Source organism: Mesoplodon bidens, assembly GCF_964165515.1.
Source record: "Mesoplodon bidens genome assembly, chromosome: 8".
NCBI lineage: Eukaryota > Metazoa > Chordata > Mammalia > Artiodactyla > Ziphiidae > Mesoplodon > Mesoplodon bidens.
Genome location: NC_138165.1, coordinates 70,790,493 through 70,810,777, shown reverse-complemented (window position 1 = coordinate 70,810,777; position 20,285 = coordinate 70,790,493). Strand labels below are relative to the sequence as shown.

The 20,285-nt window shown below is 37.1% G+C and overlaps 1 protein-coding gene across 1 annotated transcript in view; it reads left to right on the top strand.

The window, feature by feature from the left end:
- TMEFF2 (transmembrane protein with EGF like and two follistatin like domains 2) overlaps nt 1-19,271 on the top strand; it is a 256,359-nt gene extending 237,088 nt beyond the window's left edge. Inside the window, exons 8-10 of the mRNA XM_081242786.1 lie at nt 13,289-13,412; nt 15,315-15,473; nt 18,930-19,271. Of these exons, the coding sequence (XP_081098912.1) occupies nt 13,289-13,412; nt 15,315-15,473; nt 18,930-19,026 (380 nt within the window). The 3' untranslated portion in view covers nt 19,027-19,271. The remainder of the gene's footprint in view (nt 1-13,288; nt 13,413-15,314; nt 15,474-18,929) is intronic.
- Nucleotides 19,272-20,285: the final 1,014 nt, after the last annotated feature.

The following is a 20,285-nucleotide window of genomic DNA, read 5'->3' as shown; positions in this document are numbered from 1 at the left end:
AGTTTTTTACATTAGAGTCTTTTTCTGTGTATAACACTCACTCAGAGGGCTCTTCACCTGGCCAGCTTTTTCTCATCCTTCCTTCTTCAATATCCTTCCCTCACCTCTTTAAAACAGGGTGCCCACCCTAGTCTGCTATATCTTAACATCCTTTTTTCTCTGTAACATTTCTCATTTAGATGCTAGGTTTTTGTTTGTTTTTACTTTTGTATATTGTATTATGATGTGTATGACCTTTATGAGAGAAACTTTGACCCACCACTGTGCACTCTGTACCTGCAGTATTTGGCACACAGGAGGAGATCAGTCAATATTTTTTAAGTGAATGAATAAATTGATGAGCTAATTAGGTACAGTACAGGTAGGAGCAAGGACTAGTAAATTTTAAGACCTTATAAGAGAAAATGTGTTTCTTACCTTCTCTGGATCCAAAGGGCTACATGGTCACATACCAAGAGCCAGAAGTTGTGGGTTGATACTGACAGCATTCACTGCAGCAAAACTGAGGGGCTTGTTTGAGTCACCTATGTCACACTCAGCTAGCATCTCTGGATATAGCTATTTTGTGGGCTTTCTGTTTCAAAATAAGTAGTTCCCTATAAGCCCCAATTCTAAGTGCCAGCTGTTTTTTTCTGATAGATAAACTAGGTGTTTGACGCTCTCCAAATTCAAATTTGTACACGTTTTACAACCCCTATTGATTTCTTGAGTGGTTAACCAACCGTGTACTTGGGGAGTGTAAATTATACACTGGGAGTGTGTTAGACCTGTTAAAAGGCAAACTAACACTATGAGACCACAAAGTACCATTTAGTTAATAACTAATTTCAAGTCGTAAATGCTGTCCAAGTGGAAAGAAACTGTTAAGACCTACGCCTCATCCTTAACTATTTCTAGAGCAGTTCTTGCATACAAAGGTATCACTGACTAGAAATGAAGGAAGTGCCAGAAGAAATCAGTTATTCAAAACTGGGAAGAAAGGGGACGGGGAGGGAGGGAGAGAGAGAATATTCATAGCTATTTAGAATACTTGAGGAATGAGTTGTCCTAGATTAAAAAGGTTTTGTACTTAACGAAGGGATAATGCTTTAATGATGAGAACATTTAATGTTCAAATTTTCTTAATGGGCTACTCTAAATTTCCATCCTTCTTAAACAAAAGATGCTAAACAAACTCCAGCGTTTTCTTAATAAGTCAGAATACTATAATAGCATCAGTTATTCAAGAATTCTAAAAATGCAGATAGAGATAATGTGGGAGATTATACTCCAGATGTGACCTGGAATTTTGTTGAAAGGTCATTGATGTCAGTCTGCTTCTTGGTCATTTGCTTCTTTCTAATAAAGGTAAAATGCAGCATCATTTGTTGTATGACAAAATTAACAATGTAAGATAACTGCCTTTCTTATAAGATGAATTAATAAATCAAAAATGAATGCAGCCCCTTTTATAAAGTTTCCCTAGCTTCTCAAAAATTCTTCTTTACTGTGGTTATTAGCATCTTTTGACACATCAGCACCTTGAAATAATTTCTGCATTGCAAATGCAATGAAGCATAGATCTTTCAACATATGCTTAAACTAAGGTGATCATATAATTTACCACCTTAACTAGGAAAGTTTTGAGAGTGAAAGGAGGCACTATGAATCATTATGCTGGGAGAATAAACATAAACCAAGATTGTACAGGTCACATACTAGCTGAAGCCAATCTTTCAGCTCATTTCCATTAATTCCATATGGACTGTTAAAAAGTATATTTTATCAATGTGAGTGTTTGGTTGCTAAATAGTCATTATATTAGTTTGCTAAGGCTGCCATAAAAAATTACCACAAACTGGGTGACTTAAAACAACAGAAATTTATTATCTCACAGTTTTGGAGGGTAAAAGTCTGAAATTAAGGTGCTGGCAGGACCACAGTCCCTCCACATTCTCAAAGAGAGAATCCTCCCTTGCCTCTTCCAGCTCTGGTGGCTCCTACATTCCTTGGTTTACAGCAGCGTAGTTCCAATTTCTGCCTCTACCTTCATCTGACCTTCACTGTGTGTCTTCATATGACCTTATAAGAATACCAGTCATTGGATTTAGGGCCCTCTCTAATCCAGTAATGAAAGCATCTGAACTAATTTTTTCCCAGTAAGCTTGCACTCTGAGGTTCCAGACAGATGTGAGTTTTTGGAGGACATTATTCAACCCAATGTGGTAACCAATAAAATATTTGGTTAATGTTTTACAAATAATCATTAGATAAAGATTTTACTGACGATAAAAAAATGTATAATACTGAACATGAAAAAGACTTGTTCATTGGTATCCTCATGTCTCTATAACCGGTTAAACAGAGAGACCACATGGAAATCTATGATGGATTATCACATCATCAAAAGTTTTATCTTAGAAAGCAATACCACCTTTAATAACAGTCTTATTCTGCTTAAATGTAAAGATACTTGATTCATAGACATGTACTAAATATCATCAAAACAGAATAACTTTCAACACCATGAAACTGTTCCGAGGTTATGCTATGTTCAGAAATTACTTCTTAGGAAAAACTACAAAAGTCTGTCTTAGAGGTTGACTCTGTGACTTTTTCAATATCAATTTTATCTAGAATGCTTATTTAAAATGTCAAACTAACTTTCATAAACACTCATAGCATAATCAGCTGCATTTGTTTCTTAAAATTGTTTCATCTTATCCTTGAATATTAGAAGAGATGGTATACCTTCTAACGCTCTCAATGACAATCAACTACATTAATTTGGTACCAACATATGGCAGTATTCCAAATTTGTAAATGAATCTAAATCTACGCTGTAAATTTTCTAACTGTCCTTTTTGGGCCATGACATCATACAGGAGAAATGTGCAAACCCATCAACCCGTCAATTGCCTATACTTGCTCTTTCAAGTCATTTATAGATATCTTTTTTTTTATGGTTAGCAACACATTTTTGCCCTCCAGCCTTGTGCCTTTCACTGAATAAGCCTGAAGTGCATAGCAAATATAGCTTTTACCTCTGCATCTAATTCTGTCACGCTGAATATATACACTCTACTGAGTCGACTACAGTTCTCCACCGTATTGCACCTTACCTTGTCAGTTAAGGTAGGGATTGTCTGTCTCTCTAAGGACACATTACTGAAGTGCAGCTGGCTCTTTGGTGCAACAACTAAGAGGGACTAATCTTTTGAAAGCCACCACACCAAGGTACAGGCAGTTTCCAAATATATTGCCTATGCCTGTCCTACTCATTTATTCATGCTACTTATTGAACACCCACTTATTGCTACTTCTTGTTCTACACCCTAGAAATGTTACAGTAAATAATATAGTCTCTGCCCTAGGAGAAAGTATAATCTATTGCAATGTTTCCTTGTGTGCTCTGAATGGGTAACAGGTGTATAAACTCATTAATCTACTTTAGCAGTCAGGTGGCTTGAGTGGCTAGAGCCCCCAGGCCTATTGTCTCCTCTTGTTTGCCTAAAACCAAATCTTATCCTTTTCTATGTGTGTGGTAATGTGAAAAATTTGGAGATGCTATGGTCTAATGCAATGTTTCCCAGGAAAGAGTCTGGTGGAATAGTCCCACAAAATGTTCCTAAAAGGGAGAGGGAAGTTTCCTAGATAAGTGAGTTTAGGAACACTCCATAATGTGTGTCCTTTCTAGGCATCTCACAATGCAGGTTAGGCTTTTAAAGACTCTGAAAACAAGCAGTAAAGAAATGCATATAGCTGTGTTTAATCCACTCTTTCCCAAACTTATTTGACTATAGAACCCCCTTTTCCATGAAGCCTGCTCCAGAAGTAGCACTGCATTGACAGAGCTCCCCTTGGGAAACCCTGCTCTGGAGAGTATGTCCATTGTCCTTAAGGCCTGCAATTTAAATGAAAGGGTGGCTGTCTTGTCCTGCTCAAGGAACTAAAGAGATGTCCCTCCCCAGCTGCCCTACTCTTGTGCCGTCAACACCTGCTGTTTGCTGTAGCACCATCTCTCCCAGTTGTCACACTGCCACAAATGGTGACTAGGCTTCCATTTATACCCTCTATTTGTCTTCTTTCCTGCTCCCACTGCTTCTCTTATAACTTTATCTTTTCTACAGACTAGCTGAATGGCTAAAGATACCACCAATGGACCATTGCTCCTTTACCCCCATCTGGAAATTGAACTAATCATAATCCTTGATATAATCTGCACCTTTTCTCAGCGGTGTTATTTGTTTCTATATCCGAGAGAAAGCTTCATTTGCTTTCACACAGAGAATTCTTGTTGCTATTCTGGTTAGTTGTCTACAGAGCTATTAAAGAAGCCTAGAGATTTGTGAGAGTTGGTCTCAGGATACCTGGATTCTGACAACATTTAGAAGTCTCTCGCAGATGCTGGCATTTGTTGCAGGCAGACAGCCTATTCTTTGAGTGTTGTGTTCTCAAAAGGGGCCTAAAATAAAATAAAATAATAAAAATGAAGTGTGGGCTTCCCTGGTGGCACAGTGGTTAAGAATCCGCCAATGCAGGGGACACGGGTTCGAGCCCTGGTCCGGGAAGATCCCACATGCCACGGAGCAACTAAACCTGCGAGCCACAACTACTGAAGCACGTGCTCCTAGAGCCCATGCTCTGCAACGAGAAGCCACCACAATGAGAAGCCCATGCACCTCAATGAAGGGTAGCCCCCCACTCGCCGCAACTAGAGAAAGCTGGCGTGCAGCAACGAAGACCCAACACAGCCAAAAATAAATAAATAAATTTATTTTAAAAAAACGAAGTGTATTCTAAAATAAAATGAAGTGTTCAGGCTGACTACCAAGATCAAGGAAGGCTTGATAGCTGAAGGCCCCTGATGACTTCTCATCACATGCAAGGTGGGCGTAGGAAGAGCAGCACTGGGCAACCCACTGCTCACACACTCCTGGACATGGAACAGCTGGCTGAGATCAGTCCTTTAAGAGAAGGAGCCGAGATAGACTCGGGACCACGAAGATGGAGCAGCACCAGCTTAGTAATCAAGGGAAGGAAGCAGGATCCAGGGAACAGGAAAACCTAGCATTAGATGGCTAGAGACAGAGAGATGAGAAACGGCTAAGGTGGTGTCAAAAGTATTGTGATCCAAATCATCTGAATGTCAGAATTGTCTGGGGTACTTTTTTAGAAGACAAACTTCAGGTGCTTCAGCTGGTGATTCTGATTCAGGTGATCAGGACCAAACCCTGGAAATCTATTTTTGACAAGCGGTTAAGGTGTAACTGTGCTATAACAAGCAACATTACCCTTAAAGGAGGAATTTGAGGATACTAACCCACTCATTAAAAATTTTTTTTAATTTATTTTATTATTTATTTTTTAAATTTTTGGCTGTGTTCGGGTCTTCATTGCTGAACCCGGGCTTTTCTCCAGTTGCGGAGAGCGGGGCTTCTCTTCATTGTGGTGTGTGGGCTGCTCACTGCGGGGGCCTCTCCCGTTGCGGAGCACAGGCTCTAGGCGTGTAGGGTTCAGCAGTTGTGGCTCGTGGGCTCTAGAGCGCAGGCTCTGTAGTTGTGGCGCACGGGCTTAGCTGCTCTGCGGCATGTGGGATCTTCCCGGACCAGGGCTTGTCTTGTGGTTTAAAAAGTTCTTAGCTGCGTGGTCTGCATGGTACACTGGAAAAAGGCCTAGTTTTGACCCCAGTTCTGCTTATCGATTGTGTAAATTTCTAAGACAAGTAATTAAACCTATTTGAGCTTCAGTTTCCTCATCTATATAAAATGAGATTTTTATAAATCTACTTTGAAGGGCTATATTAAGGTATATACATTTTTGTCATGTTAAGTATTAACACAATGTTAGGCATGTTGTAGATTCTCCAGGAATTGTAGATTTATCATCCTGTCTTGAGAATCTGTTTTCTTGGCTGTGTTTAGAAGACAACAACCAAATCATGTGGAAACAACCCACAGGTATAGTACATTATGTATAGTACATAGCACAGTGCCAGACACATAGTAGGTACTCAAGAAATGTTCATATAATATATTACCAATTTTTTGGTCCTATCTACGTTATTAAAATCCTTAAAAATTTCTGCTGTGTTTCAGTGAATGCTCCAGCCTAAATCCTCCTCATTCTCTGTTGGCTAATAATTTCACAGTCACAGAGGAAAACAAACATGTCACCTGAGAAGGTTTATCTTAACTATTTATCCATTGCTGCATACGTAGCCTATAAAGGAGAATATAGCTTGACTCACATAACCCAGAAGGCAAAACTGGACAGGATCTGAACCCTCTGTCACTTGTGTTGTCATTTTCAGCACTGTTACCCAAGAAGCTCACTAAGAAAGGACACCCAGATTAGCCACTAAGCAAATAAGTTTGGCCAGAAATGCATAGGTTTAGTTCAAGACAAAAGAAAAAAGGGGAGGGGACTATACCTGGCATAAAATGGCTTCCCATAATTTTTTCTTTCTCTAAGGTTTACAGAAAACTTTGTCTACGAAGAGCAGCTTGGAAGAGAGCAGTGGTGCTGCAGCTAAAGCTCAGTGGGGAGAGCTGTAGCAAATTGCCCCAGATAAGCTTAAGGCAACTCCAGCTCTGGACTCCCGAGAGGCTAATGAACCATGGATCCCTGCCTCTTCCCAAGGCCTGATGTTTACACAGGGTTGTCAAAGACATCTAAAGTTCCATAAAATACTATATTTTTAAAAGGTCTTCAGGCATAATCCTTTAAACCTATAGGAGTTACCCACTTGCTGAGAGTTAATAAGCTCTTGACTGAATGGTGACGTTTGAAAAGGACCATTCTAGGCAGAGTGCAGTTTCCCCCAGTTGCTTGTTCTCTTCACTGTTTGGAGGGCTCTGCCATCAGAAGCCAGGCAGGGCATTCCTAAGGCAGGGGACAGAGAAAATGGCTAAAGATCTGCTTATTTTCCTCCTAGTAATAAACAACTTCTTCTTTTCATCTTGGAGGTCTAGATTTTCTGGCTACATCTATATGAAACTTGTGATGTCAAATTCTTCAATTTATTAAAATTGTATTAGGATGTCGTAAGTTAAAATGGTACATACAAGTTTCTCTTCCAAGGTTTTACAGATTTCTCAGCTTTTACCCATGTAAATATATTACCAGTAGAAACTGAGATAATAAAAGCCCATGCAAGTAATCATCCAGTATTGTTGCATTTCAGTCACTCCAGTCCCCAAATTACTATGTCTATTTCAGATGCTGTTACTTTTTCCACTTTAAATTCAGGCAATTCTTGAATAATGAATTAAGGTCTTGCCTGAGAATGCAGTAACACAAAAATTAGTTTTCTTCCATTGTATTTTAATTTTATGTCCAATAAGAATATTTATATATGCAAGTGGTGATGTGGATAATCACATTACACATTTTATATTAGTTCCTGATCAATAGTACAATAAGAAAGAATTTCTCGGGCTTCCCTGGTGGCGCAGTGGTTGAGTCCGCCTGCCGATGCAGGGGACAAGGGTTCGTGCCCAGGTCCGGGAAGATCCCACATGCGGCTGGGCCCGTGGGCCATGGCCGCTGAGCCTGCGTGTCCGGAGCCTGTGCTCCGCAATGGGAGAGGCCACAACAGTGAGAGGCCCGCGTACCGCAAAAAAAAAAAAAAAAAGAAAGAATTTTTCTGCATCCCCATGCATCCTGCTCCCAACCCATACCTCTGCCTAATTAGCAAAGTTCTGGATCCAAATAGTTTCAATTACTCTTCTGAAAAAATAGGATAATGTTCACCTTGCAGAAGAAATGTAGCACTTGAAGGACTTGATCTCTATTTTGAAGGTTTTCTTTTAAAATCTTTAACAGATGAAATAACTAGGAATATTGTGACTGGGCCTCTGCTCTCTACAGAACTTTAGAATTGATCGTGTCCTTAAATGCTTCCACATCCGTTGTGCTAAGCTGTCACTTTCAGCTAGCATTCTCATTTGAGTCTCTGTCCTAGAGGCTTAAAAAAAGAGAGACTCTTCTCATCTACTCATCTGTGCCTTGAAGAAACTATGACAGCAGGTGAGGCTATTATAGAATTTGTTAAGTTGCAAGAACTCATATTGCATTACATTCAGGACCCATTCAATAGGAATGCTTTTCTGGTCTTTAAAAAAACTTCAATTGCAATTCAAGCTAGATAGGAGGTTTTACTGCCACCTCATATGTTTACACCTGATAAGGACAGGAAATCATAAGAATTCTATATTTTCTTTGAAACCAACTCTAATCAACAATGGGACCATTATGACTTTACTTCTAAATTCATAATTTGTTTCTGTCCCAGGCACAATATAAATATAATGGAAAGAAAGATAGTTTTTCTTTTTCTAGTTGGTTAAATAAAATTATTTTCAAACTGCTTTAGCAATAGGGCAGTAAGCAGGAGAAGAGTAAAATCAAGTAATCACTGATTACAGTAAAATCAAGTAATCATCAGTAGAGGAATAGCTCAGTGCTGGAGTTTCCTTGTACTGTTATAAACATGAAAAATAGAAGTATTATATAAATACATCAAAAATGGAAATTTCACTTTGCTGAAAAAATGTGGCACATTTTGTGTGCCCACAGGAAAAGAGAGTTGAAAAGATAGTAAACCACACTGTACAACTCACATGCATGTACTTGTCAAGATAATTCATGATGTTAAAGCATAATGTTAAAAATTGAAGTAAGATCCACAAGCATATTGTTCCCCAGAAGGAAGACAATATGTAGAAAAGATCACTTTATGCTAGAATGTCTGAATTACAGATCCAGTAAATATTTAAGATATTTTACACTCTTTAAAAAGTAAAATGTCCCCATAATTAAGGCAAAGTGATTTCCTTACCTAAATAATGTCCTTATTTCTCCACTTTTTTCCTAGGATATCAATAATAATATTTTGCAATAAATATTTATTAGTAATTTATTATAAGTAAATATAAAGAATAGAAATAAATATTACCCTTAAAATTCAAAGAACCTAGAGATCTGAAATAATCCAATCTACCATACAGTAACACTCTACAATATCTGAGAAATAGTAACACATCTGAGAAATTTTCACACCACCACAAACTCATCACTTCACTATATAACTCATTCCCCTATTGAACAGTTCTAGTTGCTTAAAAATGTGCAGCGGAAATCTGCCTCCCTAAAGCATCCTCTAAATCCTGATGATACCTCTAGTTTAGGATCTTTCCAACTTACTCTAAAATCCTTACACAGAATCAGACTCCTCATGGGGAATCAGAGGCCTAAAGGATTTGTATATATATTCTAAAGAAAGGCCTGACTAAAGCAAGATAGGGCTGTCTCCAGAGAAATATCATCTGACCAGCCCCCAGATGTCCTCCCAGACTGTAATACACCATGGGTAGGATCTGATCCTTTAGCCTATAGGTGCAGAAATTTGATTTTACAAACCCCAAGAATTCAGTGGGCTGAACAAAGCTGACTTGTGCCCCCAAAATGCATGGAAACTCAGAACCAATCAATTCAATCCAATGAAATATATAACTGTCAAGTGGATAAGATATCTAGGTGGTACTGTCAAAGCCAGCTACACAGAAGTCCAACTATTTTAAGACTAAAGAGCAGAGCATCAAAACAAGAGAAATGGGTTAACTGAGTATTTAATAGCATCAGACGCTAATAATCTAGTGCATCCATCTTTGCAATCTTTGCAACTGGGCACTCTGGGTTTGCTAGTTCAAGTTGGCTTCTCAGGGCACAGCATCCCAGAGGGCACTTGAATAGATGACACAGCATGACATTCAGATGCTTCTTTTGCGAAACTCTAACCCTTATCCAAAGGGAAACATCCTTTCTTCAGATATAAGGATAATTTTAGTCAAATTTTACAGTCATATTTCTGCTTCAGTCGATAATGTGTTGCTTTGATAGATTAACTCTCTGAATGACATCTTGTTTCCAACTTTTTGGGAAGAAAGCAGGGGTAATAATAAATACACGTGTACACACACACCACACTCTGGGCTATACTGATTTAAATATCTGAACTGTTATGCCTGGCTCTGCCCACTTTCTATTCTACTTATCTTACTTGACTTGTGATTAAAGCAAGTTCTTGCTATCCGCCATTTCCTCTGTCTCTTCAGCTTGCTGTGTCTCTTTCCCTGAAAGCACCAGGATAGAAACAATACATGTAGCTGTGCTTTAGAGCAGCCCACTTCTATAGCCCTTGACTGGAATGTCGACTAGCAATGGGCATGCAGCCTTATTAGCTCTGCTGCAAGTAACTCAGATGATACCAGAAGTTGTTTCTTAAAAAAGTCAGGATCTCATTCAGAATAAACAATTTGTAAACATTTAAACAGGAAACTGGACAAGGATTTTAAACAAAGACACGAAGAGTTTCTACCATGATCACTCTCTGTCTTAGAAGAAAGAGCACAACCCTTACATTAAATCTCTTTTTAAACGGAGAACAGAGAAGTTGATGTCTAAATCGTCAACCACCGGAGAAAACGTACAGACTTCCAAAGTATCATTTTTCTATGATTTTAAATCATTAAATGCTTTGTTATTGCTTAAATACCTATGCATAAACACCAGGATCACAAATACCCATTATGGTCCATACACATATTTGGTTTGTATGTTATATTTCTGTGTTTCTACTCTTCTTAATATACTCAGATGTCATTTCTAAAACATGTCTATTGCATTACTAGAAGTGGTTATATATTCAGGTTTTCAATCAGCTGGTTTACTTGTTTGGATTGACTATAAATTTGTTGACATATATTGACGATTCCTCATTTTCTTGCCCAGGGTTGATTTCTTCTACTCATTTATTTTCAATCTCTCTTATTTGACAGTATCCTACGAGCAGCATAACAGAGCACTCCAAGCTCATAAGGAATGGTGTAAACTAATTAGCAGATTTCATGATGGAAACTATTCCCCTCCCACACGATCATCCTGTCTGGATAATGAACTTTGTGAAAATATCCAGCTCTTACTACACTAAGGCACACAGCCTCACTCAGACAAGCTCCTATTTTGCCCTTGGACTTCAGTTCCTAATTGTGGACACGGTACAGATTCAGAAACAAAAACAGTATGGGGTGAAGGACAGAGTTAAAAATAAAATAGCCTTAAAAATGGATTTTGAGTTAAGAACATTCTTGATCTTCTTTTGCAACTGACAGAAGAATAGCCCTAATAAGATGTGTTTGAAAAATACTATGACTGAAATCACAGTGTATAAGTGAAATGTAGGGAAGTTACAGAAAAGTCCCCTACATGCAGGTGTGCAGAGGCACTGAAGGGTTACTAACGAACACTAAATAGAAGTGTTGGATCATTTGTTATGGGGAGAAGATCCAGAAATGAATGAAAATCAGTGCTGGTTCATTACATCAGCAGTGAGGCTGGCAAACCCCACTGCTAAAGTCATCTTTCAATAGCAGGTGTGTGGTTTGTCCACTCTGGCTTGTAGCCCCCCAGCCAAGGCACAGAATGAGCCCAGTCTTCATGGATTCATGAATGACCACAAGCCCTCTCGAGATGTATCTAAATACTGTGGTCGTTCTGCTTCTATTTTGGTCACATACTCCCATATTGGAAATTTTACCCCGCACTATCCATTTCAGTTTTGGTGTGTTTGCTTACTGCAAGCAGTATTTCTTACCAAAAACACTGTAGTAGCTTGGAAGAATGGAAGAAACCAAAAAAGAAAGTTCTATACATTCTCAGTCTTTTCTATGGAAGTGGTTCTTTCAGTTTAATAGTAATTATCAAAGTAGAAATATTATAAGGCAAACAAAAGATCACCTAAATAGGTAAAAAGACATAGATATAAAACAAATGAATGATTTAAATGCCATTGCCAGTCTCTTCGGCATCCTTATGATAAATCCTTTATTAATATGGGTATGTAATTTGAAATATTACCCACCATACTGATGTGCATAAATATCCCTACACAAGAAAGCACTTAACATATTTAACAATTTACTTCAAACTTAAATGTTATTCAGATGACAACCTAGATCTTAAAATGTATAGATATTTTATAGCTCTGCTTAAACATAAATAATACATTTGTCTAATTCACTAATACCAAAGGTACATTTTTTCTCATGATGAATATAATCATCATTCATGACTGCCAGTAAAAATTATAAGGATGCACTATAATAAAAGAAACTATACCCCAATGTGGAAATGATAGGATATAATCTGTTTCATAAAAATAGTAATTTATTCTCAATCTTCCTTCACTGGGAGAACCCAGCATTACCGCTGACCGATTACTGTGGTCTTGAAAAGTATCTTTAGATTGAAGTCAAGAGAGTTATATTTCTCATGAGTTTAGGGAAGAATTTTAAAGTATATCAGGTCTCAGATTATAGAAGCAACTCAAAAAAGGCAAAACTTTATCTTATAAAATGAACATATAAAGAATCCAAAGACTGCTTAGAGATGGCATTACAAAGGAGAAGCAAATGTATTTAAACTAACAGAGGTCAGAAAAAAATTTAATATCTTTATAGAAACATGAGAAAACAAAACTTGTTAATGAAAGAAGAAAGGGTTCATTTTAGAACACAAGTTTTTTTTCTTTACCATAAGTTTAAATTTCACATGACATGGTTAACATAGGCCAAATATTATGAATTAGAATACACTCATAGCATTCAGTATGTACTGTGTTAGTATCTCCATAAGTGATTCTGAAATAACATTTGCTCTTTCAATAGCATTATTTAGGCAATAAAAAAATGTATGGGTGCTAGGAAAATTCATGTTCACAGTAGATGAATAAAGCCTGAAAGAATACATTTGTTGAAATTTGCATTTGGTTTTGGAAAACTTCTGTTTAACAATTGAACAGGGCCATATTTTAATTTTTAAGCTCTCACATGGAGAGAGTATCAACATATTGCAGCAATTTACTTTTAGGGACATTATGCTGGGCTTTTTGAAATTCAAAAAATAGGATATTTCTTCTTGAATTATTTTATGATCAATGTACAGTCTCTACACAAGGAAAATTAAAGCTGTCTGACAACTCATAGAAACATCACTGGCTCTTAAAGATGTAGGAAATTACATAAAAGCATGAAAAGTACTGGGTAATTTTGCAGTTTCATCTCTAAACACAATTGTAAAGACATCTGTCTTTCAATTCTTTCTCCCTCTTTCTTCTGAAGCATGGCCTTTTAATTCTTGCCCTCTTAAATATTTTTGCCTACTGTAGCTTTGCTTCTTAATGTACTGGTTGATCTTACCAGGCTAAGAAAGTATTTACAGGGGATGTTGCTTTTATCTGTATTCACAGAGAATGCTAACAAATTAGAAGAAAGTGCCAGAGAACACCACATACCTTGCCCAGAACATTACAATGGCTTCTGCATGCACGGGAAGTGCGAACATTCTATCAATATGCAGGAGCCATCTTGCAGGTAATGTTTTCACCCTTTAACTTTTAAATGTATAAAGTAAAAATACAGAAACTAAATTCTGGATGTTTACAGAGAATTGGATGGCATTCTGCCTGAATGGGTGATCAGCAGCCAAACTTTTCTCTCCCTCTCTTACACACACACATACACACACACGCACACATGTATGCACACACACACGCGCACGCACATGCACACACACACATGCACAAACTAGAAAACTACAAAATGTGTGTACATACTCAAGTACTATGTAACACATCATTATATACACTATTCTGGTGGAATTTTAAATTGTACCTTGGGCATTACAAGTTCCTTAAAGACACAGCTTCCTCTGGTTTATTCATCACTCTTTCCCATGGACACAGAGCAGTGCTTGGCACAGATCAGGTACTTGATAAATATTTCTCAAACAAATGAATGGATGGGGCCTAAAGATAACACGGTTGCTTTTGGGAGGCTGTCTTTTCCAAAGTCCTTCAGGTCTTCTAATATCATCAGTCTTGGTTTTGCTAGGATCCACTATCCATAAGGCTTGTAGAGTGAGATATTAACTATACCTCCACAGATTCAGACTCAGCTGAGACACAAAGAAATTGCTTGTCTGGATTTAGTTAATAAATACAGATATCTGCTGAATACTCATGGATAGAACATAATTATTTCAGAGACGATAAAGCCAAAGTGCAAAAAACAAACGTATTTTTTACGAAAGGAATATACAAGTGGCAAATGATGAAATAGGTTGCATATTGCTGCTATACAGTGAAAGGAGTTTCTCTCTCTTGTTCTCTTCCTTCTCTCCCCTCCCTTCTCCCCCTCCCCTCTCCTTTCCTCTCCCCCTCTTCTTCTTTTTCTTCATCTTCTCCTTCTTTCTTCCTTTCCCTTTCTCTCTCTCTCTCTTTCTCAAGAACTGCCTTCCTTTCATGTTTTCCTTCATTGAATACACTAGCACTTGCCTTCCAGTAGAGCAGCCAGGCACAGTGAGAAGCTGCACCCACTGCCCTGTCATCCCCAGCAGAGTCGTCATTATTAAACCCCTCTGATGAAGAGAGGAAAGATCCCAGGATGTAATTATGAGAAATTCAAAGTGAAGTATTAAAATAGTTGCACAAAGTTAATGACAAGTTGATCCCCACTAGTACTGTTTTCATGTGAGTTGTTTCCTCGTTTCATGGTCAAATGCTAATTCTAACACGCAGATTGTCTACCTGAGCTTTCTGATGAGGGCTGAGTGAGGGAGAGGCGGCCTTCATCCTCAGATGAATAGCGCGTGGGCTTGTTTTGCCGAACCAACCATATTGCCTACATCATAATTACTTTTTTCCTACTGAAATTTAATTCTCTAACATAATCAGACAACTTTATGACTAGTAAATTAAAGAAATCAGTCTTGTTGTACCTCTGGCCCTAACACTTTTTAACACTTATAACAGTAGCATAGAGAATGCTTTATCCAAAAATAGATAAGTAGTACTATTTTTTATATGCATGTCATCAGAAACAAGCCTTTTCTCAAGCAATTATGTTGACTCAGGTTAATTAAAGAGCAAGTTAAATAAAATGTAAAGCTCACCTGAAGAAATATATATAGAAAGAATAATTATTCCTGGGCTTCTCTCGTCTCTCTATATTATCACCACAAATTATCTACCAACTCTCCTATCTTCAAACTCATATAATAAAGTATAAAAAGAAACTGCATTATCTTTGAAATAAAAAACACAAAAAGATCTTATTGAAAACAAGTATTTGAAAGACATATCTACAAAGTACTATTTTTTTAAGAGCAGGAAAGGGAAACAAAAGGTCCTAATTTCACAATGAAGATAAATAGCTATAGGCCAACTATAAAAATGAGTCCAGCAACTACAGGTAACTGGACACTATTTCTTCCAGGTGTGATGCTGGTTATACTGGACAACACTGTGAAAAAAAGGACTACAGTGTACTGTACGTTGTTCCCGGCCCTGTCCGATTTCAGTACGTCTTAATCGCAGCTGTGATTGGAACGATTCAGATTGCTGTCATCTGTGTGGTGGTCCTCTGCATCACAAGGTCAGTAACTGTACTCAGTGGCCACCCACATGAAGGGATATGTCATTCCTCCTTGTCTCAGAGCTCTCTAATTACAAGTCCCTTCATGGACTTTGCAGCCATCCATTCTCTGGAGTCCTATTTCCTCATCATAACAGCATTGGAATAGCCAAATGGAAAGACATTGACTTTCGTGCTGGAGTGGCACAAATTTTTTTCCTTATTTTTGCATTATGATGAGGATTATTTATTTTCTAAGGAAAGGTCTTTGTTCCCCTTCTAATGTGTAATATCAGTCTTTGTTTAAATATGCTTTTCTCTTTTAGCTATAAAAAGTCAGTCTTCATTCAGACTACTAACAGACTATTTAAATGAGCAGTGTTTCCTGACTTACTCGGATTAGTATGCCAAAAGAGATCATAGAATGGATTTTATATAAGGCCTAGAAAACTATTAAATTATAGCTCTCATTTAGGGCACTTATATTTCCAAGTATAACTCTCAGGTATAATCATTTTTAACATATTTGATATAAACCACAAATACATTTTTATCTTAAGTTAACAAAATAATTTTTAATCACAAAATTCAAAGAAAATAGTTATAATGAGAATGATTATGTTGTAGTACATGAAAACCTTTGGTATATGGAAACATGCAGCAAATTTCACAACAAGCTTTCATATCAAACCCCCAGACAATCAGACAGTAATTGTTTCCTGGAGAGTTAGGTTGAGAGAAATCAGGGATCTCATCCAGTTTCAACAGGAAAGAAAACCATGAATAATTAGTAATGTCTGGCATTGGGCTTGGAGTAAAGGAGGGAGGCCAGGTATGGCTTACCTTCATTGGCGTGTAAGTTCATGGTAACCAAGGATTAGATTGCAAACCGAATGCATATTATTTATGTCCTGTCTAACCAGAAATGTTACTGAAGATTCTTTGTTCTGATCTGATTTCACTCTGCTTGAGATAAAAGTTCCCAGGAAGTGTTTCAAGGTTTTTGTCAAATTCACAAGGCATTTAGACTTTCAATCATTTGTGCAGCTCTACAGTAAATCAGAATGTTTCCCCAAAAAGTATTTTAAGACAAGAAAATAAAAGAAAGTATCATATCTTTAGAAAATAAAGGCCATAATACATCTCTGTATCTGTATTGTTCTATCTTCTTTGAGGACAAGTGTGGCATTTGCTCTTGAAAAAGACAAAATATGGTTCATAGATCCTTCCCTGGCCTAACGGCTTAAGGGAACATCATCCACGGGAGCTCTGTGCTACTCGAAGCCAACTTGAGTTCATCAACTCGATTCTTATGTTTAGATGCCAAGTGAGTCAGTGGACTACATTAAAATTGATTCTGGGGAGCATAAAAATAACTCAAGAAACCAAAAATATTAAGTATAAAAGAAAAGATAGAAAAGAATCTAAAACACAGGAAACTGTGCCACATTACTCCAGGGGTCTTGAGCCTACTAATATCTAAGTAATATCAGCACGTGAAAAATGAAATTCATATTTAATAGATATAAAATCATAACAATTTGATTTGCTACTTCATGTACTGACAAAAATGCAGAACTTTAAATACTTCAGCAGACGTTTAGAAGTCTTATTAATCAACTTCATTCCCATATGTAATAAAAACAACTGGAATACATAGGGTCCTTATCTCCCCAGGAATTGTGTGTGTGTGTGTGTGTGTGTGTGTATACCTGTACAGACACACACCAATACATATACATATACATTTGGTAACATTATGAAGGAACAATTATCCCCATTTTCAAGATAGGGACTCTGAGGTATGAGAAGTCAGCAAATTGCTGAGTATACACAGCTGAGCAATAAGGGCAGAAATGGAATCTAGGCTGCCTAGTATCAGAGCCTGTGCACTTAACCACCAGTCATACTGCCCCTTGGCTGGTCAAGATGTCTGTATTCTGATGTTCAAGACAACCTAACTGAGATCCAAATTAGGCAAGCCATTTTTTTAAGACATACGGCTGTTTTCATTTTCCATGTAAAAACAAAACAAAACAAAACCTATCTTCTATTTACTTTTGAGGAGGAGAAATAGTACATGAACTAAACTGGCATTACTGTAATGCATTTTTTAAAACTCTCCTAGGCAGTCCAAGCTTTCCAAAATCCAAGAGTCATACTAGTCAATAAACTACACTATTCTCAGTATGGATTCATTTCATTCACTTGAAAACATTCTGCTCAAAAACCAGACTTTGCAGCTAGGCCATCCTCCCCTCTAACCCTTCCTGTCCAAACCCTCTCTTCCTGGGGACCTGGCCACAGTCGTCCATCAAGACCTGTTCCAAAACATCTAGTTGCTAAAATATTTACAAAATTACACGAAGCAGAGGTCCCCTCGTTCTCTTCAATTTTCTTTTAATCTCATTGTCACCTGGTCTCTCCTCTTTTCTACCTCTCTTTTCTTTCTCTTTTCCTCTTCCCACTTTCTTTCTTTTCCTAGTTCTTTCCCCTTGTTTTTACTACTTTAGTCAAGTATCTGTCCTTCTCCTAAATAAACATGTGTCATAAAGAATACAGACATCTAGAGACATGTTCTGAAATGAAGAGAGTTGCCCTGCTGAGAAGATGTATTTTCAGTCTTTTATCTCCAGCTCTCACTTGCTGGCAATATGACTTCCAGCTCCATGTTCATTTTGACAGATGTACCCCAAAAAACCCACATATGTATATACTATATACATTTACTCACATATGAACATATATATGAATATATATTTTCTGACACCCCCAGCTTATTAAAATAGGATTTTATATGAATTTTATATTGTTATTTTTATTTGTATTGTCAAAGCATTATTTTATTATAAGAGAAAAGCTACTAGATCAGAGCTTTCCAGATAATTTGACTGTCTTAGCTTTTTATAGAAGCTAAATAATTGGTACCAATTTATGTCTCTAGCTTATAACATTAATATACAAAATGATATTAGGCTGAACCAAAACAATATCCCTTTTCATTACATATCCCATATTAACAGTTGGCTCACTCTCTGGTTTGATAGGATTTAAACTTGTAGCACTGAAATGTCAATATAACATTCATCCTTGGGACATTTAAAGTATCAGGGTGTTGAAGACCTTTAACATGAGATTAGATGAGCTTACACTTGCTGTGTTGCATTGTGCTGAGTCATTGTTTGAGCCCTGATGAGTAAGCTGTTGAGGACTAGGTAAATGTATTCCTCTTCAACTTCCACCTCTGTTCTTCGGTTCTCCTCAACAGATACTTAAAGACAACTGCAAGGAGAAGCAAAAACAAAAAAACAAAAACAAAAACCTCTTCCAACATAATTCCAGCTTCTGCTAATAATAAATTCTTTAGTCTGAAATATTTTAATAATTTGCTTAATCCACAACTTCACTCTGTGATTGTGGCACCAGACTTTAGGTAATAGCACTGGACTAAGATCTGTAAACTTTCCAACCTTCTAGGAAATGCCCCAGAAGCAACAGAATTCACAGACAGAAGCAAAATACAGGGCACTACAGTTCAGACAACACAACAAGAGCGTCCACGAGGTTAATCTAAAGGGAGCATGTTGCCCAGTGGCCGGACTACCGACAGCTTGGACTACACAATACAGTATTATAGACAAAAGAATAAGATGAGCTCTACACATGTTGCCTTGCATTTGTGGTAATCTACACCAATGAAAACATGTACTACAGCTATATTTGATTATGTATGGATATATTTGAAATAGTATACCTTGTCTTGATGTTTTTTCTGTAATGTAAATAAACTATTTATATCACACAATATAGTTTTTTCTTTCCCATGTATTTGTTATATATAATAAATACTCAGTGATGAGAAAAAAAATGGCGTTCTTAAATTTGCGGTATCTCCTAACTGTAAATATAATCAAGCTAGTACAATCTGTACAAGTACCAGTATTTTATCTTTCTCCACATCCTGAGACAGAGCATTAGTTTATACAGGACTCAGTGGCTAGGTTTTGAGAGATTCCAAGATCAAGGGAAATGATGGTTATTGGAAAAGAGAAAAAATACTTTATATCGAGTGAGGAAAAAATATTTCAGATCTTTGAATCATCTCTATTTTATCAGCTTTCTTCTCTGGTCTTCCATTTTCATCCCCAGAGCAGAAAAATCTCTGGCATATAAATTAAATCAAAGAAGAAGGGGAGGGAAAGTGCTTTATAACTCATAAAGGAGAGGGAAAGAAGATATTGGTTTTTATTTGGGAAACATCGTAGAATCTCCCAGTTAAGTGCATATATCTAAAAGGTCCTGAACAAGCTACATATTAGGAATACACAGAGCACAAAATCTATTCCATTTAGGTGAGTGGAATTAACAACTAGGAAGAAATTCTAATAACATCATTAAATGTGTAACACCAAATCATGAATTCTCAGAAGCACCTTGCTATATTTACAGTATATGGTTCTTTAAAAAGAAATTAGAATCACAAACAAATACCTCATGAATAACTTCATGGCTAATGCAGCACCATTATTTGAAATGGAACTAAGGTGATAATATTTCATGAAATGTGCTTTATATATATGATAAGAACGAAAATGAATCGCATAGCATATGAAAGACCTTGGTGGGAAATCGATATAGATTTCTGAGCACACAAATATGTATGAAAAATATGTATGAAAAAAATAAACTGTAAAAATTCTCAAAGAATAAGATGAAAGTAACAAATCAAATAATTGCCATATTATCATTTAGTCCTTCATAGCTTTCTGTGGCTAACAGAGTAAATCTAAATAAAACTTTCTTTGTCTCCTTCAAATGTCCTCTGCACGTACT